Source organism: Corapipo altera, unplaced genomic scaffold (genome assembly GCF_003945725.1).
Source record: "Corapipo altera isolate COAL_440 unplaced genomic scaffold, ASM394572v1 239, whole genome shotgun sequence".
Taxonomy (NCBI): Eukaryota; Metazoa; Chordata; class Aves; order Passeriformes; family Pipridae; genus Corapipo; species Corapipo altera.
In genome coordinates this window covers 1,664,968-1,687,111 of record NW_020884938.1, presented here as the reverse complement: position 1 = coordinate 1,687,111, position 22,144 = coordinate 1,664,968, and the positions used below count along the sequence as shown (strand labels likewise).

The window sequence follows — 22,144 nt, the reverse complement described above, 5'->3', positions numbered from 1 at the left end:
TTTGTCCTAATTAACAAGTCCATTAAACTTGTACAGATTCCTTGTTTAGTGAAGGCTGTGCTGTGCCAAATGCTTTTCAGCAGTGAAAGGAACTGGGAGGTACAATTAAAACTATTACTAACTTGATGCCTGGCTGAAAGTTGTTATGTATTTTGCCACCTGATTGATGAGCACATTCGGTTTTGTCACATTTTTGTTGGAACCGACACGCTTTTGATGACAGTTTTGCTTTCAGCTGTTTTTCTTTCCGAGGAAAATAATTCCCTTAGAAAACCTGTAGCGGAGTCCTGCTCTGCCCAGTGGTCTGTGCTTGTTATTTCCACCCAGGACCTTGTTTAATCTGGTTTTGCCTGTTCTTTTTGGGTTTTTTGGATGTTTTTTTCAAACGCAGAAAAATTGGCTGACCGTAAACTGAACGTGGCAGAAGTGACACAGTCTGAAATTGGTCAGAAACAAAAGCTGCAGACGGTCTTGGAAGCTGTCCACGATTTACTCCGACCCCATGGCTGGACCATCAAGTGGAATGTTGACTGTAAGGACTCTCTTCTTGTGTTTTCTCTCTCAGCTTCCCAGGCGAGGAGGGGGATGACAATCAATAGGCTGATCATACTCTCTGTGATGCAGTGTGGTTTTAAAAATTATTTCCTTATTTGTGGTTGTAACTTTGACCTTCTTCTGTGGCCTTTAAGGGCAGACAGGTGTGTTTATGGGATAATTGAGGTAACTTGTTCAAGCCCTCTGTTCCAGCACGGCCTGTTACAACCCAAAAGTGAGAATGGAATTTGAGCAGCCCCTTTACCCACGTGGTGAAAGAGTTTCGTCTCTTACAGATATCAGAGCTTGTGTTAACACTTCAAAGTCTGCAAAAAGCAGTTTTCTCCAGTATCCTCCAGTACAGTGATGGAGGCTGCCTGTCTTCACTGACAGAGAGGGAGCTGGGCTCCAGAAGAGTCTGGACTTGTAAGTTAGGCATGTAGCTTAAAGGAAGGGCTGAATCTAGGCTTTGCTACCTTCAAAATTGTATTTCAGATATTATCAATTTAGGGAAAAGGGGAAGAAGCATAAAAAGAAAAAAGACTTTTCACCAAAGGCATTTTTCACTGCCTTTTTTCCCCAGAGCTGTTTGTTTAAAATAAGGCCTCAGCATTCTTTTATTTGCTCCGTTTTCCTTGTTCCCTGCAGCAATCCATGGCAAGAACCTGATTTCCATTCTTCACCTGCTGGTGGCTTTGGCAATGCATTTCCGGGCTCCCATCCGACTGCCTGAACACGTGTCTGTGCAAGTGGTGGTTGTGAGGGTGAGTATGGAAAAACTGATGGGAAAAACCATCGTTTATCACTCTGGTTTTGCAGGTCTGGGCTGCTCCAATCCCTTGCCCTCATCTCTTGCCATTTGGAAAATACGTGTCCCAGTTGTTTGTCCTGGGAACGCATTTTTGCGCTGCGAGTGCTTACACGTGATCCCGAGAACATCACTCTTTGACACCCTTGGGACCACCACTTGCTATTGCAACAGCAAGGTAGAAATGGGGCTTTGTGTAAGAGAGCCTCATGCCTGTAATTTCTGTCTCTTTAATGAATTTTTTTTGCCGTGCATTTTTTGTAGAAGAGGCACTGAAACACGAGCAGCGCAGGAAGGAGTTCCAGCACGTAGAATCCCCCCAGCCAGGGCAGCCTGTTGCTGGTGTTGTTTTCCCCCAATGACTTAACGTGCAGACTTAGACATGCTGTTTTCCTTGGCATGCCTGATAGACTTTCATCATTACTCTCACAGTCTTTGTGTTTTTGTTAGCTTTCCTTAGATATGGAGAAGAGATCTGACCTAGGCAACCCTGACTTCCTCCCTCCTGCCCTAGATACTCCCCTGGTTATTCCTTTCTCTGCCGTGGCACTCAGTCCTCTGGTCCCAAGGTAGGCTCAGCCACTGGCAGCAGGCTCTGCAAGTGCCATTCCTTCGAAGAATAAAGAAGATAAAGTGATCTCAGACTCTGCTCTGCCAGTGTGGGTCCCCTCACAGGGATGGTTGATTAGGCAAGAGCCTCATTTTGTTTTACATTTCAGTAATGGCATTTTCCAGGCTGCCTGCCTGAATGCTCTAGAGGGACAGGGTGTCATGTAAATGAGGAACTGATGGATGCTCCCTGGCTCACAATAAATGTATGTGTTATCTTCAAGAGGTGATTTTGAACTGCTTTCAGGCTGCTGTAGTAGTTCTTTCCTGTTAAGAAACGGGTGAGTTAGTTATAAAGTAATACAAATGTAAATAGGAGACTGATTTCTTTTCAAATTTCTTTTGGCTGTCTTGGAAAGATAAGGAGGAACGTGTAAATATAAGCTGGTTTTTCAAACCCTGCGAAGTGGCTTCTGCAACTGCACAGTCAGAGAAAACCCCTTAGGTAGAGAGGTAAAGCCTTCCTAGTTCAGGCTTCAGACCCCTCCACCTCTGCAGCAGAGGGAAGGCTGTGGAGAAGGTGTTGTCACCTCTTTTCCTGTTGGGGGGACGTAGGGGAGACACCTCCTGGGAGCATCTGGTTCACCAGAGTCCCTGCCCTTGAGACTGGGGAGGGCTGAGGTGAAGGCAGGATGAGGTAAGGACTGACAAAAAGTGGGGAAGAGGGAAAGAGCAACACCTGAGTCCCCAAGGGAGTGCCTGGAGGGGTCAGGGCACTGGTTAACTGAGAGTTAATTTAAAGCCAAGAGGCTGTGAGCTCTTGCTCTTGGACCTCAGAGCCTGGGGATGGTTTTGGCAACACTGGCTGTGAGCCTTGCTCAGCTGGCCCTGTGCAAGAGGAGGCTTGTTTCAGCCCCCTAACCCACTGCTAGGAAAAGCTTACAGCTCCTCAGCTTTGTTTATTTAAATGCAAAGCAAGGCACACTGAAGCATGTTTCTTCTGGAACAGTAGCTTTTATCTTACATTTGGTAAATTGAAATATATGCTGGTTCAGTAGCGTGGATCTCTTTAAATGGATTTTATTTAGCCTTTGTTATGCTAATGGCAAACAGAATGGTAATGAGGTTAATCCAAGGAAAAAAACTGAGATTCTTACTTTTATTATCAATTTATTGTTAGATGATCTCTTATTACATATCCTAATAGTGATTAAGGTTCTGTCAAACTAGATTACAGTTAACATAAGGTGTCTGCTCTAAGAGGCTGTCATTTAGATGCCTCTCCTTGCTTGAAGATGCATTTGAGGGGGCTGATAAATGGTCTAAGTGATTTCTTTGTAAGCCTTGCAGAACTGACCCCACAGCAAGAACACTGTGCAAGATGTGAGAGTGTTGGGCAAGAACACACCCACACCGAAACTCAACTAGTTAAGTCTCATTTTCATGGAGAACTTTGACATTAAGGATTATCAGTATCAGCTTTGCTGAGCCCTCCTCACACTGTGCAGATCCCTGAGGTGCTTCTTGCCCTGGAGGACTGTGCTGGCACTACGAAAAGAAGAGTCATTCTGGTTTAGCAGAACGTGCATTTCCACGTCCCAGAGCAGTGCAGAACACCTTAGGACCTTGTGGGCTTTTTCTTCTCTTATTTTTACTGTCCCTCTCCATAAAATAATATTATGACAGCACTGTCCAGCATGGAAAGTATTTATCCAGATCTCCACAGTTTGGTGGTGATTCTGCCCTTAGCATCTTGAGGTTACAGACTGAGACTTCCCTAAGGTGCTGTATTTCCTTTTTCATGAAAAACAGTCGATTTGGAGTCTTGGAACCCACAAGCATTTTGGAGAGGACTTTCTGTTTTACCTTCCCTTGCCAGGAAAAACCTTTCCCTACCTGTCTGTCTTTCAATATCACACAGAGCAACTACAAGACTAAACCAGGAGAAAAACACTTTTGTTCTTATTATTTTATAATGGGCACTATGATGTAGCAAGACTCAAGAGCAGAGTTCCTGAAACGTAGTTACTTTCAAGCCTTTTTGAAGTCAACCTCCAGAATTAGTTATCTTGCTGTTTTATTGTGTGAAATACAACTGTGTAACCATGGCAATGCATACCCAAGTTACACAAGAAGTGTCCCAGCAAAACAAGGGTGTAAGTGGGCCTTCAGGACTTAAAATCCTGTTAAAATCCACTCTCAGTGCTGAGTTAAGAGTCTGACACATGTTTTAATACTGGTGTCACTCAGCATATGCCTGTAATTCCAGCCTTCCTCAGTGAGGGCAGGGAGGAAGGAAACTTTGTGGTTTCAGTGTGTGCTCCCAGTGAGAACCGAGAATCCTGAGGTTTTTTTTCTTCCAGCTGATTCTGCTGCCTGATGTTTGAAATGTAAACTTGCACGGTGAAAAAATTACCCTCATTCAGAAAAACAAAAAAGTCCACAGAAGTAAGTGTAGAAATTGTCCTTCAGGCTAAGTGTAGAAATTGTCCTTCGGGCTCACTGTGTGGGTTATTTTTGCAAGGCTCAGGAATCACTGCCTTTTGCACTTGGCTTTCCTCATCCTCATTTTTAAAACTGCAGCATGGCCCACCTTGGTGCTGCTGGGAGATCTGAGGTATTTTTACAGTAATTCCCTTTGAGTCTTGAGTTGCAGGCTGAAAGGTCAGAGGCGAGGCAGGATGAAGGATGAATGTGTCTGGTGCCGGTGGCACGAGGGATCAAACTTTTATCTAGGAATGACATTTGCTTTTGGATTGCAAGGCCAGGGGACCAGGCTTGCTGTGTGGGCAGCTGCCTCAGAGGGGGCTCCACAGAAATGCTGCCTTTTCCACCAACTGGGATGTTGGCATCCATTCCTCTTCCTTATCCAGCATCTGGAGGAGTTACTCCCTGCTCACCGCTTGCTGAGCTTTTGTTCACAGGTTGCAGCATCTTCTCCCTGGGTTTGTGGTGCCTGGAAGGTCCAGAGCCCTGTGTTCATAAAGTGGTGGGATGGAATAAAGACAACATTGTTCTGTGTGCGAGAAAACTCTGCCCTGTCAGGAGCTCCCTCATTTTTCCATCCATGGTGTCATCCTGGCTTGTTCCACCAGCCCTTCTGGCACCATTCCCAGGATGAGATATATGGATGATAGGGAAGTGAGGGGCTGTGGAGACATGGCCAGCTGGCAGCATCCAGCCCAGGACCCAGTCAGGCACGGAGCTGGAACAGCAGAGCAACAGGAGAGCACAGCTCCCCCCGTGCTGCCAGCCAGGCTCCCTGAGAGAGCAGCCCTGCCTTCATCTTGAGGGCAGGAGTTCTTCTCACTGGCTTTTTGGAATTTCGGGTTTTATTTCTTAGATTGCTTCTGGGGAAGGATGTGTTTCTCTTCAAAGCTGTTCCCCTTGATAAGTTCTCGCTTGGGGTTCAGCTGGTGAAAAAGATTGAGGTGGAAAACGTGCATGGAGCTTGTGCCTGGGGGGGTGGTTTCCCTGCTTACCTGAGCTCTCAAGCTTTATTAACCCTGCCATAACTCATTCTGACAGCCCTGGTTCCTAGATGGCTGCTGAGATTTGAGCTCTTTGAGTCAGCTTTTTGAGCATAGGGAAGGGAAGGGAGGAAAAGAAATTCCTTCATCCAGGCATAAAGCTGTATCCCATGGTTTTGAAAGGAACCCATAGAGGTGTTAAGCAAGTTTCTCACTCGGGTGAAAGCACTTCCAGCCTCTGAGCTGTTTTGAAACTCATTCTCACCACCTGCTAACTCTCACTTGGGTAGGAGGCCCCTTGTTCATGCAGAAAATTATCCCAAGGAGAGAAGACTGAGTGTCAGGGAAATACACTTTGCTGTAAAATCAAACTGGTTGAGCTCTGTGTGCTCCCTGTGTTTCCTTGGAGGATGTGTTCCTGTCAGGTGTGTGAGAACCACCTCATGCCTGGGGAGCTTTGCCAGCACACCCCTGGTCTGGGGGCAGCCATCCTTGTGATTTCAGCCCCAGGCCTCTCTGGAGAGTCAGGCTGCCAGTTGTGTCAGGTTGCTGGTTGACACCGTGACCTGAGCGTTCAAATCCCTTGGGGGATTTGAGATGGGGCTGACAAACTCCTCGGATTGTGTTCCAGGCACAGTGTTCACTCTGGTCTCTGGAGGAGGATTGTTAGTGAGTTAGTTGGCTGCAAATACAGGTGGATATATGCATTTCTCAAACATCCATCTGCCAGCCTGAGAAATGCCACCGTGCTGGGAGTGAGTCCTCCTCTGGCAGCGGTTTCACCTCTCCCTCTACAGAGCTTTTAGGGAGTGTGCTTCATCCAGTTTTCTCCTCAGGCATTCTGAACGCTGCAGGGCCCCTAAGGAGCTTCTCCTTTCCTAAATTCTCAAGTTTCTAACTCTGTCTTCCTTTCCAGAAACGTGAAGGCCTCCTGCAGACCACTCATGTTTCAGAGGAGCTGACGACCACGACAGAGTAAGCACGAAGCACTTTGGTGTGTCACTGGTGCCTGATGTGAGACCAAATTTATAAAGATGAAAGATAAATTTAATCTTCTCCCCCAGTCCTTGCTAAATTAACAAAGTCCCTTAATGTGGTGGTTTTTTAAGTCTATAGAAATGACTTGGTCTCTGGAAATACGTTACAAAGGAGAAGTGTCCTCTGGAAATTCCTGTGTCACGGAAGCTTTTAATGGAAAAGTGACCTTTGAGAGCTGTTTTTCCCCCCCTGCCTTCTGGAGGCAGATATATATATATAACTGATTTCTGCCCAGTACTGTTTTCTCTCTCAGGTGAAGGGCTACTGTAGATATTTTGGGGAAGAATTAGTTTGACAAAAGGCAATTCTTTGACCAATCTCTCAAAACTGAAGTGACACCCCATGAAAACTGTAAGGGTGTTTTAAATGGGGTATCACTTCAGCTTTGAGAGGTACGTCAGAGATCTGTTTTCAGCTCAGGAGTAGAGCTCAGCAAACCCAAACTGAATAAATAAACCCCATTCCCTCCCCAGTTTTTTGCACCAGAGTACTTTGCTTTATGTTTTTACAGTCCTTTTTTGTAAGGAGAAGGCTAGACACGCATTTTGGCTGCAAATGAAAGCTGAGATTTTCCCCCACGTGGCCTGAAGGCAACTCATCTAAGAGGGGCTTACATGAGCCCTCCCTCAGATTATCAGAGTATTGGCTCCCTGTAGAGTTGGCTCAGCTTCCCCTGGCTTTGAAGATAAATGAAGTACCATGTGGCTGAGCTCAGGGGGGGAAGATCTTTCAGATGGAAACGCTCAAAAATGAGATCATAACGTCTCTGCGTGGACATTAAAGGTCTCATAGTGGGTTTTTTTTGTAGGATCAGAGCTCTGCCTCGGGTTTGTGGGCCAAAATTCCTCCCCTCACTCCTGTGCTCTTGAACAATGGGGCTTGGCTTGTCCTCTCCCTCAGATGTGGTTTGTAAGATGTAATCTGCAGGCTGGGGCTTAGGCACTTTTTTTAGCAAGATGTTTACAGATTTGCATGTGTGTTTATCCATATATTTTGTGAAGCTATTAATATTACACAGTATTAAGAGGTTTAATGTGTTGCATGCCCAGATACAAGAGTAGCTGTGGAAAATGCAGTGATCAGCAAAATCCAACATTCACTGCATGCTTTCAGATTCCTCTGTGCAAATCAGGGCCTGATTCTCAGCTGATAAACATCTGCACATGTCTGCTGATGTCACTGGCTGTGTAAATATTTCAGATTTGGCAGTTTTATCTGCACAGTATCCACATATGGTGTATGTTTTCTTTCTTCAGAGAAAACAGGTTAAAGTGGGACAGATAACTGTGCTTCTGAGCTGTGTGGGTTAGTGACTGATGCCTGTATTTGTGGAAAATGTGCACAGAAACACATTTATTCATTCACCCTCCGTCATCAAAATTGTTACGGATAAGAAATCACAATTATGTGTAAAATATAATGATGTGTAAAATATAATTACAAATTTCCATTCGTTTCAAATGTGCCCCCCTGGCATCACTGGTGTTCTGGGGACATTCCTGCAGCACGTTGGGTCTGGTCTGTGACATGCTCAGCCTCCTGGCTTTGGTAGGAGTGGTTGGCCCTTGGGAAAAGCAGAAAAAATCTTGCAGGAAAAGGCCTGTTGAGCACATGCTCTTGTCTTTTCAAAGTAATTATTCGTGAACTAACCTGATATTTCTGAATGCTCTGACTTGCAGGATGATGATGGGAAGATTTGGTGAGTAACAAAGTTGACTCTGAATATTTATTTATTTTTTATTATTATTATTTGTGTCAGGCACAGACATCTGATCTGGTTTCTTTCAGCAGATCAAGGCAACAGGTTGAGCAATTCCATGGGGGTTGGAATGTGTTGAGGGGGCAGGTTTTGTTTCTCCACATGGATGTGGGGCATAATGGGTGGAACCAGACCCTCCAGGATACTGTTTGTGCCCTTTACACTGGTCTCTGCTCTGTTTAATTTGTGAGTAATGAGCAGGAGCCCCTCACTACAGGAAAGACACCGAGGTCTGGAGTGCCATGTACAGCTCCTCTGTATTCACTAGAACTTAGAGTTTAAGCCTGACCAACTGTAGGTCTGGTCTTCTAAACAAAAAACAGGGGTTTTTTTGCTGTTGCTGCCAAGAGATTGCATTTAGGTTTTTTTCATGGCATAAAGTCACTTCTCACCTAAGAGATGTGGGGTCACATAAAGGACTGTGTGTGATGAAAAATAAGTAATCAATTTTCTTTATTCACTCATTAGAACATGTGAACACGACCATTCCCCTCTTGCAGAGTATTGCCATAAATCATTAATAAAGCATTTGGAAAATAAGTAAAGTCAAGGGGCTTTGGGGGTAAATATCTTAATAAACCAAAGAAATTTGGATAATAAATGTGTTTGTTTATTTAACAGCAGAAAACTATTAAAATATGGGCTGCAAATAAAAAGAAGTGGATCTTGGAAAAGCTGTTAAAAAACATGTTGAAAACAGATTGGGTTAGATATTATTTTACAATGTCTGGAAAGTCTAAACATAATTTAAATCTTCGTGCTGAGCTTTGCTTTTCATACAGTGTTCAGCTGAGTTCAGTCTTAAGCTTTACTAAAGTCACAGGTACTACTAGTAATTTTTAATTAACCAAATTAATATCTGACTTTGACACTGAGTGGTGGGTGCAGCCATAGCTATTGTTTAAGTCAGGATTGAGGCATAGTCAAAATTTGTGTTTCATTTTAGTTTTTCTTTCACCTCAATATTTTGTGTTCCAATTGCGAATGGCAAAAAAAAAAAGGGAAATCAGTGAACGATATGTTTATTTTCAGTTGCCTCTGAAATTCCCAGCATAGTTTGCTCTGGCATTTAGCTAAACACCAGAACAGGGTGGTAACTTTTAGCTTGGGTCTCTTGTTATGTGGCTTTCTCAGGAGAGCCTTTAAGCTTTAGACACATAACCTGCTTCCCACACTTGGCTGTCGGGGTTATGTTGATTTTAATTCTCTTTTTTCCCCTCAAACCAGAGCGTGATGCCTTTGACACACTCTTTGATCATGCACCAGACAAACTCAGTGTGGTCAAAAAGGTAAGAAACAAAATCCCAGTTTTATTTTCCACGTTGCTTTTTTTTTTTTTTTTGAAAGATATTCAGAAACATCCAGCAAGTAACAGAAGGGGGAATCTGGAACAGTGAAGAGTTACCCCCAAAGGGCACTGTTTCAAAGCCAGCTGGTGTTTTCCACAGCACCCTGAGATGTGATTCCCCCATAAATAAGTTTGCTAAATGCAAAGCTTTTAGAGAAGAGTTGTTTTTGTCCCAGGGTTCTTCTGCTGAGCACTAATTCATCTGGTCCCCTGGTTTGTCCCCCAGGGCTGAGCATCATCTCACAGCACACCCACCCAGACTTGTTTTTGACATGGCTCTTGTGTCAGACAGAGCAGAGGGGTCAGGTAGCTGTTTATCTCTCTTTGCCAGCCCTTGTTTTAGGGAAGACATAAGGAAGAGGCTCCATGTTGATCCATCAGATAGTTCCAGCGTGGCTATCTATTAGAATTGTGCAAAGATCAGCGTTGTGAATTGTCCCTTCCCTTTGTATGAAGTAGAGGATGTGTGCATTTACAGTAATGCTTTGATGTCTCTCGAAGATTTTATCTTTCCAGTCTGAAGTGTCTTCTAGAAAAGTGTTTTTAAGCTGATAGAGAGCTGAGTTAACTCTTCCAAGTGCTCACACCCAGCTCCGTGTCCCTTTGGAATTGGTGTGAGCAGGGTGGCAGATCTCAGTGCTTCAGTACCTCAGCACAGAGCTGCCTTGGAGGAGCAGGATGTTGTGTCTGCAATAGAAATCCCATCCTGACTGTAATTTGCTCACTGATCTGCACACATGCCCCCGGGAACCAGAGTTGTGTGCTGTTGGCATTTTCTCAGGCCACTTTTAGCTCAGTGCTGCTCGTGCCTTGCTCCCAGCTGGTGGAGCTTCTCCTGGAACCTGAAAAGATTAGTGTGGACAGGGAATGCTCCTGCTTGCTTCGTCTCCAAGCACTGATGTCATCTCAGCTTTTTTTCTGTCACTAGAGTTTGCTCTGTGTGCTCAGGAAGCTAATACAGTGAGCTGTGTGTGATAGCACCATCTGGTGAGTTCTGGCACGTGGTGCAACAAAAATGACTCTCTGACTGAGTTGTTTTCAGTTTTCTGTACTTATTTGTGCAAAAGCAAACAGCCCACACCCATATTTATCATTTAAAAAAAAGTCTGAAAAGGTTATATATTAACCCTTTCATGTGGTGTGGTGTCTGAATCACTGCCTCTGGTGTTTTCTTTTGTAGTCTCTGATCACCTTTGTGAACAAACACTTGAATAAACTGAATTTGGAAGTAACAGAGTTGGAAACCCAGGTAGGAGACTTTGTGTGTAATCTGTAAATTGCAAATCTAGACCTTGTTATGGAACTGTTTCTCTTTGGGCATGTTAAGGTGTGGAATCTTGGAGCAGCTTGGAAACTTTAAGTAAGTGTGGATTTCAGTGTCAGTGGGGTAGTTCTCACTTTAAACATAAAATTAAGCAATTTTTCAGGCTAAGCAGAAGCAGAAATTCTCTCCAGAGTTCACTGAACTGTGGAGAGATGGTTATCTTATTGTCCAGCCAAAAAGCACAGCATCTAAAGAATTATACCAGGAGTGTGGGTAATTGGGTTGAGCTTGGCTTAGTATAATACCAGTTATTCATTCACTGCTGTTTTATGGCTTTGCTGAAATAAGGGGGTGACTCGATCTGATCTGTCACAACAAATTGTTGCTTAAGGCCTTAAGGGTGCCCAGCAGTTTATTTTTGAAACTATTAGAGGATGTCACAAGTGCCATATCAGGATCACAGGTAAGAAATCTGTTAGAAATACGTAACATTTCCCCCCTTAGCCAGTCAGGAGTCATCCTGTCTGGTATGAGCACTGAATTGTATTGCCCAAGTATGTAGGATATTATTTGATATTTGCTGAAACTCTAAACAACCTATTTTAGGGGAAAAAAATTCTCTTGTGAAGTTAAACATCCTACTTGTGACAGGGGAGACTTACTTTGAAGTTCTCATTAAGGGCAAAGACTTGAATGTCCAACACACACAATTGTTGTTCCAATTACCAGGTACTGTGGTAGTAGGACTGGGAGTATTTAATCTGAAAACATGTTTTCCCGGGACATTTTTTTTTTTAATAAAAAAAAGCTTTCTTAAATACTCTAGAGAAGTTGGCAAGATTCCTCAAGCAAATAAAATGAATGTGAAGAAAGCAAGAACAGACAAACATACATAACCCCACCCTAAAATATTCAGTAGCTCAGTAAATAGATAACTGGCTGAAGAGAAGGAAGATCTTCTTTTCAGTCCCTGCCTATTCAGACCAGATATTCTGCACGACTAAGGAATACAAATTGTAGATCACTCCCAGGTGAATTGCTTTTAATTTTTTCTGCTTAGAGCTATTTATTGTATGTAAGTAATTATAATAAAATATGATCTTGCAAGGGTTAATGCTCTAACAATTGCTGATGGGCTTCCTTGTTTTGCTCAGGAAATGAGAGGAGGGGAAATTGTGCTACCAGATGTAGGGAGAAAGCCTCCTGTGGTTTATTTTCCTTTTCTTTAGAGAACAGACAAGAGAGCAGCTCTGTCAACAGGCTCTTGAGAAATTAAAAGTGGTTTCTCTTGCTCAGCTGCACTGGTGATTTCACCCTGGACAGGTGGAAACAAAGCCCTAAAAGCTTGTTACCATTCCCTGCTGTGACTGAAAGGATCACTTGGTGACTCCTGAACCATCTCACACCTTTGTGCCAGCAAAAAAACAGGGGCAGAAATCAAAATAAATAATTTGGGCCAAGCATTCTTTGTTCTCCTTGTTATTTACAAACAGCTTCTTTCTCCTGGGAATGTCAGCAATATTCCTCTTTAGTTTGCAGATGGTGTTTACCTGGTCTTGCTCATGGGTCTCCTGGAAGACTATTTTGTTCCACTTCACAACTTCTACCTAACACCTGAAAGTTTTGATCAGAAGGTGGGTAGAAACTCCATTGTTTCCATGTTCTTTTTGCATTGTTATCACGTGGTATTTTCCAGTTGCTGCATCTTTTCCCTATGTGCCAGGTAAACCAGAATAACCTGGTATATTCTCTCCAAGAGCTGTGGCAAAGAGGCACTGGCTGTGACACTTGATGGTTAAAACCACTAAAAGTTGTTTGTGAAATGAATGGGCAAATTCCCAATAGCTGAGGAAGAAAGCTATTCTGTCACTAGCACCAAACAACACATAATAAATAAATAAATGAATAATCAGAATGAATAAATCAGTAATGAGCACTTTGTACTGGAGAGTACTTTGCATAATCAAAGTGATTTTTTTTAGCTTGTAGTGCTGCCTGAAGTGGTTTTGTGTGCCAGACAGCAGAGTTGATGCCTGGCCTTGTATGTTCTGTGTAAACAGGCAAGAGAGAGAAAAGATGAGATATGGGGAAGCTCAGCTTTAGCTGCATCCTGTACACTGGGATGGACACGGAGGTAAAGTTTCTTCCCAAGGTCACAGGATGTCATCCCTTAAAGCTGCCCCCTCATCTCATCAGGATCAGTTCCCTAATACCTGTTCTTTTCCTGTAGTTTATTGAATAAAATAACTTACATATAACATTATAAAACAACATAGTATTATGTGATAGTTTATTGAATGCTCCTACAAACCAGATGAATAAATATCATTATTTGCTATGGAAGTGTATGAAGTAGAAGAGGTGGAACCTGGGCTGTGATCTTTGGTTGTTGTGGGGTTAGAAACTGGATGTTGAATGCTTACAGTAACATGTTTTGAAGCTGAAACTTTGTCTGCAGTTGTTCCTTGGACATAAATGTGCATCTGTGTGTGTTTGGTGCCTGGTATCAGAATACTGATTCATTCTGAATGTTGAATGCTGCACAGGAACTGGGTAGAGCAAGTGGGAAAATTATTATCTATTACATCTTACACAAGCTCTCCTTTATAGCTTTCTCTTGCCTTCTTTTTTTAATCTCAGTATCTTGAATTTTTGCCCCTGTAGAAGTGCAGGGTGCTGAGTTGCAGCCAGCACCTGTTCAGTTACAATTTTGTTATTAATGGTTTAAATTCACAAAGATTAGTAAGTACTCCTGAAGTGATGTTGTGGCTTTGGGTGGAGACTCTGCCTTGAGGGATGGGGATTTGTAAATCAAAGGAGAGGCAGGTGCTGTGGTTTTGGGAAAGAATAAAGTATTTTCACACTGAAAGTGATTGGTTTTGTCACAATGAAAGAGGAGGACCTGCAGCAGGTAAAAAGAGATTATAATGAAGTCCTGAACAATAAGTGTGAGTGAAAGTGGCCTTTCTTCCTTGTTGTAGGGGAGCTTTGTGTGCATAACTCCCTGATTTTCAAGATGAGTGGCTGTAATTAAATCTCCCCTTCCCTTGCTCTGTATCTCCAGGACTGTCACTTGCAGTAACAAAACTGCACAGAATTCATAATGCATGGGCAAGAAATCTGCTGTGCAAATCTCTTTAAATCCTGTTTGTTCCTCAAATGAGAGGTTAAAAGAAGACACCTACTTTCTTTCATTTTTCCTTGTTGTCCCTATCTTTTAATGGTTATTGGGAGCTCTCTGGCCTCTGCCATGGAGACTGAGCTCGGGGCTTAACGGGGTTTCTCAGTCCCTGTGGGACCCATCACATTTCTACACCTGAATTTGGAAATATGAAATTACTTTCTTTCTAGCAAAAGTGAATACTTACCCTACAAGCTTTCATTTCTTAGCCACTCATATGTACTTTCCATTAAACGTGTTTAATATGGAGTTAAACAGAATTACCATTGTCTACGTGAAGTATAGAGAGAATAAAACATTTAAAAAAAATGAGGAAAGGTTTTTAATGCCTATATAACTGTGAGATTCTAAACACTTTACCTCTTTCAGGTCCATAATGTTTCCTTTGCTTTTGAGCTGATGCAGGATGGAGGACTGAAGAAACCAAAGGCTCGCCCTGAAGGTATGGACATACTTTATAATAGCAGGTGCATTTCAAGTGCATTTGAAGACAGGAGCAGTGGTACCACAAAGTGGAGCTGTAAATGGAGCCCTTGACAGTTTTCCAAAGGATTCATGGCCTGTGTCTGGGGTATATCCTTACCTGTGTTCTTGTCTGGAATGGACTCACTGAGGTGTCCAAGTCTGGCTTTAGTGAATCATTCAAGAGCTGTTGAGTGTTATATTATAAATTCAGATGGTGTTCTGCAAAGGAGTCCAAGCAGAAAGCTTTTTGTGGTCTAATTCTCATAATTCTTAGAGCCAGTGCTGGTTTGGACTCCTGTGATCAGATATCCATGACAGATAACTGAAAGGCTTTTGAGGGTTTTTTTTTTTGGAGAACCAGGAGCAAACTATCTCCTTGGTTTATGTGGACGTGGGAGTCAGATCTGAAAAACTGAGTTTTCCCTTTAAAGTCTCTGCTGAACCTTGAAATGAATTAATGATGAGGTCTGCATTGTTGCTTGCACTAGGGATGAAAAGAGGAATTAAAACTTTATGACTGCTAAATGAGCGATTCTTATGCCTGGTGTTACAGACTGGGTGTGTTTTAGAAGCTTCCTCAGAACAAAGAAAAACGAGGAGCCCCCAAGAAATGTTTACTCTGACTTAAAATGAGACAAAGTGTTGATAATAAATCAATTAACAAATAGTGGAGCTGCTTATAGTGAGGGACAAAAGACAATATTAAATACCAGTGTATCCTGTTTTAAATCTGGGGATGAAAGATGCTGCTGAAGAATACTGTGAAACAAGACACTAACTTGAGAAAGTAAAGGTGTGTCCTGACTCTTGGAGCTCAGTGAGTGGGTGTGTGAGGAGAACAAGGAAACTGGAGAAATAGGAATACATGGGGCAGGGATGGCAGTTTGTTGAGTGGAAGGGTTAAGGAGATGCAGCAGGAGACCAGGTAAGCTGGACAAGCCTGTTTTTAGAGAGAGAAAATGTTAAAAACCTAGGAGAAGACTGACTTAGTTGAAAGCTTGTCATTTTTTTTTTTGGTGCTGTCATCATTTGACCCAACAGAGGAGACCACCTTCCCATAAGGCTTTCCTGTATCCTTACACTGTCAGGAATGGCAGAGCACTACAGCAGATCTTTTGTTTGCTCAGGACAAGGTGTGCAGATTCAATAAGCAGCAGACTATGTTTAAGTGCTTTACTGATTGAAGATTTAATTATGAATAGAAGCTGGAGAGCTAAATTAGCTCCCAGAACATTCCTTTTTGCTGCTGCAGGATGTACAGTCTCCTGTGTGTTTTCCTTCCCCTTTTGTGTGTCCCCCTTCTGAGTGGTTCCCAGCTGTTGGAGTGAGTGTGCTCCTGGGATGTCTGGGTGGCTGGAACTGCCTGTAAAACTGACTGTTGCTCTTGGAAAACTGCTCCTGTGGAGAGGACAGGGTATGACTTGCCACCAGAGTTTCATGGAATCCTGTGTAAGGTCTTGGCAGTCAGCACTGCCATGTAATTTGTGTTTCCTGAAACAATAACTCAGTTTGGCAGAGACTCTGAGGCTCTGCAAAAGATTCTGTGTGTGGTGTGCTTTGTTAATGCCATGCTGATCCATTGTTTGTTCTGCAATAGCCTGGAAAACCTGTCAGGTGCATCCATGTCCTTCAGCACGAACTGGGCAGTAAATGCCTCTTGAATTAGAATTGCTGCTTTCTGCAGTGCTTGCAAGAAAGAGGCCTTGTTAAATATTTGAGTGTGTCTTTGTACAGGTGTAAATAAAAATAGGAGCATGCACATAATCTCCCAGTCTCTGTTTTTCCAGCAGAATTCAGGAGATTGGGCCAGGAGCAGGACTTGATGCTGAATTATTGCAGCAGGACTTGATGCTGCATTATTGCAGCAGAACTATGTTCTAGTGGATTAATTTATTAGCCCCTAATGAGGTTGTTAGGGAGTGTGAAAGTTTTAAATTAATGGAATATTTTAAACTGTTTTTATGATTTATGGCCACTTTCAGTTAACATTTTATTCGTTGTTGTTGGCAGTGTTATGACTGTGCATGTTTTATCCTAAAATAAGAAACAGGAGGCTGGGAATATGCTTATTTTTGGGAATGCCTGTTAGACACTGATCAGTAAGGAACGCTGTAATAGCCCACACAGGGAGGATGCATCTCATGCTCTGTACTCTTTAATGCAGCAAACAAAATCCTAACAAGGTCTGAAAGTTGGGAAAGTGGCAAACTAGAATTACAAAAGTGAAGGTAATTAACCTTCAGTCTGAATTGTCAAGGAATGGAGGTGGAATTTTTCCCACTGGAAGATGCATATAAAGAAAAAGAAAATAAGAAAACATGCAGTCTGTTCTTTCCTATGGCTAAATTTACATTTTAAATGCATCTCTGAGGGAACTGGGTCTTGGTACTGAGAATGCTGTGGTAGTGAGCAACTTTCTGTTATTCTTGGAAAAATTATAATTGTCTTTCATTTTCAGTTATCCAGGTAGGACCTTTCTTTTTTCAGGATGTGTGACTTCACAGCAGTTAGGATCTTTATTTGGGGCAGGGGAAGATTCTCTTACAAATGCAAACTAAAACTCATAGATGAAGTATGTAAAATAGTATAGGAAGAAAGGTAGAGAGAAAGTTGGAGAGGTTACTGAAAATCTCAGATGAAATGTGGGTGTTAGAGTGTTATCCAGTTCTCCCCCTTTTCTCTGCCTTTTGTCCCCTTTTTCTCCCTCTTTTCTCCTCCTTTTCTCCCCTCTTTCTCCTCCTCCTTTCTTACATATTGTATCCAACCTTTCTTTCTACTCCTTCAGCCTTCTCTGTGCTGTGCCTCCCCCCATAGTCCCTGCATTACATGTTTCTGGTATTTCTTGGGCATTTATTACAGTAATAGGATGGAACCAGTTCCCTGGCCTAGTGTGGTAAGAAAGGATGTTAAATAATTGAAAGCTTTGAGTCTGCTGAGAACTCCTGCTTTGTTTATTCATGGTTTATATCCCTGCAGAGCTGTGGGGGTGTGAGGTTTGGTAACTCAGGAGGTGTGTGACTACTCGTTCACTCCTCCTGTGGCCAGGGAAGTCACTGGTCATTTTCCAAAGCGTTTATTCCAGGTCTCTGATAGAACTAGATCTTCTCTGTAAACCAGTTTTAGATGGAGAAGGGAATTACCTTTCTTCTGTTTCCAGAGAAGCTCCCTGTGACTGTAAGAACATCATTTGGGACATTGGAAAGGCTTGACTTGGGGAGATCAGAACTCTGGAGGGGTTTTATTGCTGATCCCTCCAGCTCAGAGGTTTGGGGGCTTTTGTTCCTTTCAGGACAAATGAGGGAAAACAAAATGCAGGGTAAGGATTTCTCTCCTTTTCTCCCACAGATGTTGTCAACTTGGACCTGAAGTCTACCCTCAGGGTTCTGTACAACCTGTTCACCAAGTACAAGAACGTTGAGTGATCCTGGAAGTGATCCTGCTGAGGTCTCTTCATCCTTCAAGGCAGAAATGACCATAAACACACCCTCTGCACGCCCCCCTTGTGCCTTATGCTCCACTTCATGCATTCTTTCTGCACTTGGTGTGGTCTGTCTGTAGCTCTTTGTATGACAATTCCACTAAAAACAGTGCATGTGTATTCTCTACATCACTTGAAAATGTGTAGGTATGTCACACTTTTACCAGAAGATTGGATCTGCTGTTTGTTATAACCCACAGGTGTGCTTTTGATAAAGGAAATATACCACTAACTACTTTAATAAGCAGGGAAAACACAAGACCTTCCTCATGGCTGGAGACTCTTTGATTCCACACTAGGCTTTCTTTTGTACACTCCTTGGTTGCCACTGGCATTTGATGATTTTGAAATAGTGTTGAAAATAGAAAATCAGCAGTGGGATTTATTTACAAACTGAGCCTTTTCTGTTAAATAGAGTTTCTCTTGGGTGGGTTGGGCTGAGGGGAATTAGGCACTACCTGAAGCTCATGGCAAAAGCTTGAGGTTTTGGGTTTTTTCACCTCATTCTACTCAGTGTTATTTCCATTCAGTGTTTACACAGAATAAGTCTTGTAATGGGATGACCAACTAACTTTTTTATGTCTATTTTTATTTTATCTCTTTTCTAGGAGAAATTTGTTTGCTAGAGCCACTGTTACCCATTCAGCTTCAGTCAGGCCAGTCAGGAGCTGGTCAGACAGGCACAGACTGGATTAATGCCTTTTGCCCCCAGTCCTTTCTGAAATAATGAGCTTGGCAGTCTGAAGGTTGATTCTTCATTTCACACAGAGGAGTTAAAGGGTCAGATTACTCCTGTTGGAATTGTTGGCAGCTGTAGGGTTCTGGGGGTCAGGCTTTTATAAACAGGCAGGTTTTCTCTGCTCCATAAGCTCACTTGAATCCTGTCATAAGTAGGCATATTCTTCCCCTACAAATGGATTTCTTACACCAAACATTATTTACCCTTGAACTCAGGTTCAAGAGGAACCATGATCTTTGAATGGTATAATTTTACAATTGGGATTTTCTCCTTCCCTCCTTAAACATTTTTTCATCTCAAAGGGAGAGAAATGGGCTTCTGCTGCTTTTGTTTCATGTTTTTGGGTTCTGAGCTTTAGCATTTGAATTACTTGGGTCACCTCCCCTGAAACAAAGATGGAAGGAAGTTGCCCTTTCTTTGCATGAAAAATTCAGATCTCCTCTGCTGTGTAAGGTTCTCTGGGGAATCATTGCTTGCCTGTGCTTCAGGAAGGAGCTGACTTCTCACTGCTTATACAGAGCCCAGAAAACTTGGACTTGGAGTTCAGATGGGGCCACTAAACTGCCGTAACCCCAGCAGTTATTACAGAGGAGATTTACAGAGGTACCAGAGGCTCGTGGGTCAGCTCTCCTGGCAAATTAAGGACATTGCTGTTAACTCTGTGCTGTGAAACAAGGGGATCACGGGGCTGGGAGGTGATTGAACTGAAAGGTCTCTCAAACTTACAGTTTAATCTGTGGGAAACAATCCTGTTAAAGAGTTGTCATTCCACCCACCTCCCTTCAGGTGATGTGGAAGGGCCAGTGCTGTTTATATTCTCTGAGTTGCTGGGAGAGACCTCCAGAGAGTCTAGTTTTTTAAATTGTGAGCAATATTAATATCAAAAGCAAACAGAAAATAACAAGAAGAGATTGATAAGAGGGATTTGGCTTTGGGGATGGTTCTTTCTGAGATGGGATTGTACAGCTGGCATCTTCATGGCATGTGAGCAGACGTGAATGTACTGACAGGTTTTAGGAGTCTGTTCTGTTCAGTTCTGCATTTCTGGTCACTCTGCAGAACCCCGAGTCCCTCTGCTGCAGCCTGAGGCACTCCTTATGTGAACATCCCTGTCAGACAGGACTGCAGCCTTATGTTGATGTCCCAACCAGGACTGCAGGCTGGATGCCCTGAGCATCTTTGGGGCAGGTGTCAGACCACGTTCTGTTATGTTTTTAAGTCTGTTTGTAAACATTGCAGAGGGAAAACACTCATTCCTTGGCTCCTTCCCACCCACTGTTCCTGCAGACACTGTATTTATTGTTAACAGGACTGTGAGCAGGGCAGATTTAATTGAACTGGAGCCTCATCCCAATGAGTCCAGTTTTCAGGAAGAGCAATGTAGGTGAAGCTTCTCTGAGCACCTGCTTTTGTCCTGCCTCTTTCTTACATGTCTGATGCTTCCTTTCCTCTCAAAAAGCCAAGTCGATGTTAAACGTGTTATTCACGATCTCTTTGTGTTACTGGGGTTTGACATTTGTTCCCTGGGTACCAGTGGGACAGATCTCAATCCTGTTGGGTTCACCTGGAGTGCCGGATGCTCTGCAGCTTCTGCATTTTGGAAGTGCTTAATGAATGTCTGTCTTTTCCAATCCATACCACTTGACTTTTAGGTGCATGTACTGGACATACTCAGTTCCACTGGGCTCTGTTACCACAGAAGAAGCTCAGACACTCCTCAGCTGCATTCTGGTTTTCAAGATGAAAAACCAACAGTGGCAGATTTTTTTAATCACCTTAAACCTTAAAGGATTTCTTAGCCCTCTTCTCCACGTCCCAGTGCTTTCAGTATTAATGTATTTTTTTAAGAGTCTTTTCTACTGTTTTTAACAGTGTTTACTCTGGATTTCTAACTACTAAAAACCAGCCTTGCAGATAAAATTCTGGGCTTGTCACATGCTGGAGGCACCCAGCACAGTGATAAGAGTTGTGTACTGTAAGCAAGTTACAATGCAATGCTATGTTTGCTAAAATTCACAGCAGGAGTGTTATGCATGGTTTGTGACAGTTGTACTATTTATTCAAATAAACCAATAATGATCACTATGTTTTCTCCATCTTTTATTTTTTGCTAATTGGACAAGTCTGTGGGAAGAACTTTTGAATGGTAAAGTTCAGCCATCGAGGATCTTAGACACAGGATGGTCTGTGCTCACCTGGAAAAGCAGTGATCTCTGTTTCTGGCTCTGGTACAGATGATGAGATGGTGTGGGCAGCACAATTAACATCTTCTGTAGGTTTCTTCAGCTTTTTTTTTTATTATTATTATTATTGCTCAGCTGCTGGATCTGATCAACTTGTTTACCTTTTTCCTTCCACAAGAGAAAAGCAACTGAATTACACTCTCTGATGCCTGTTAGAAGGCTTGGGAGCCAGTTCTTACACATCAGCACAGGAGGGAATCCTGGCATGCCAGTTTGTGCCTACAGAGCTCTTGGGAAGCTCAGGGAAGTCTGGAGTGACACTGAAAATGTCAGTGTCCTTCCCTTTGCTCCGGTATGGAGAGAGCATGGAGTGGCTCTCCAATACTGCAGGGCTGTAGGGAAGCAGGAAAATGCATTATGAGAACTTGTTGGTGGGAATGCTGTTGGTTCCTTGAATTGTTCTTCAGTGGCTATTTTTAAGCGAGGGCCAGGTGTGTGTGGGGGGGGGGTGTGTGCATGGGATGTGCTTTGGGAATGTACAGAAACACTTGGGATAGGGGGAGATGGGCAAGGAATCAGCTGCAGCTCCGATGCAGGATTTACTAGTCCTGTTCTGGAGAAGACTGGATGCTCCATGCACCGCAGGCAACATCAGGTTTTGGAGGAAAATAACAGGGTTGTCCATCATGTGTTTTCCAGAATTGTTTTTTTAGTACTGACACCCCGTTGTGAACGAGGCTTTCAAGAAAGAAGTCCTTGGTGTTGCTAGTGGAAGTAGGGAGAGACCTGGGAATTACAGGTGGATTTCCCAGCAGTTGATTATTCCCTCTCCCTCTGCGTGGTGATATGAAACTGGCTGTGGCCAAAGTTCCCAATAGCATCTCCAACAGTACCTTCTTTTTGTTTTTCACTTACTACATGTCTAGCCTGCAGAATGCACTTCTGTATAGGTGAGAAGGTACTCTGGGTCTTGGCTAATTTGTTGTATTGTTGTGCTTGTTATCTGCTTAGGAAGGAGTTATGTTTGCCCCTTGCTTCAGGATTTTGGGTTAAGTTCTCAGTTACTAAGAATTCCTGGCAGCTGGAAATCTGTTTTCAGCCCACTTTCCTTTATCCCATTTTGTCCATTCTTGTCTTTGGCGTGGAGCTCAACACAGGAGTCAGTCCTTTAAGGGAGTTAAACCAGACCAGCTTAGTTAGTGTGGCTGGCTGCTCTCTTATTTGGGGGATTGGTGGAGGACTGCAGGGTTGCTTTTGCTTGCTGGGAGATTTAAACCAGACCAGCTTAGTTAGTGTGGCTGGCTGCTCGCTCATTTTGGGGGTTGGTG

General features: G+C 43.0%; 1 protein-coding gene across 4 annotated transcripts in view; it reads left to right on the top strand.

Annotated features, from left to right (window-relative positions):
* Positions 1–20,718, top strand: part of PARVB (parvin beta) — a 50,669-nt gene extending 29,951 nt beyond the window's left edge. For all 4 annotated transcript variants that reach the window (XM_027660820.1, XM_027660823.1, XM_027660822.1 and 1 more), the window contains exons 5-13: positions 392–532; positions 1,183–1,298; positions 6,278–6,336; positions 8,079–8,098; positions 9,386–9,447; positions 10,687–10,755; positions 12,303–12,404; positions 14,321–14,393; positions 17,762–20,718. In XM_027660820.1, coding sequence (XP_027516621.1) covers positions 392–532; positions 1,183–1,298; positions 6,278–6,336; positions 8,079–8,098; positions 9,386–9,447; positions 10,687–10,755; positions 12,303–12,404; positions 14,321–14,393; positions 17,762–17,838 — 719 coding nt within the window. In that variant the 3' untranslated portion in view covers positions 17,839–20,718. The remainder of the gene's footprint in view (positions 1–391; positions 533–1,182; positions 1,299–6,277; positions 6,337–8,078; positions 8,099–9,385; positions 9,448–10,686; positions 10,756–12,302; positions 12,405–14,320; positions 14,394–17,761) is intronic.
* The last annotated feature ends 1,426 nt before the right edge of the window (positions 20,719–22,144 follow it).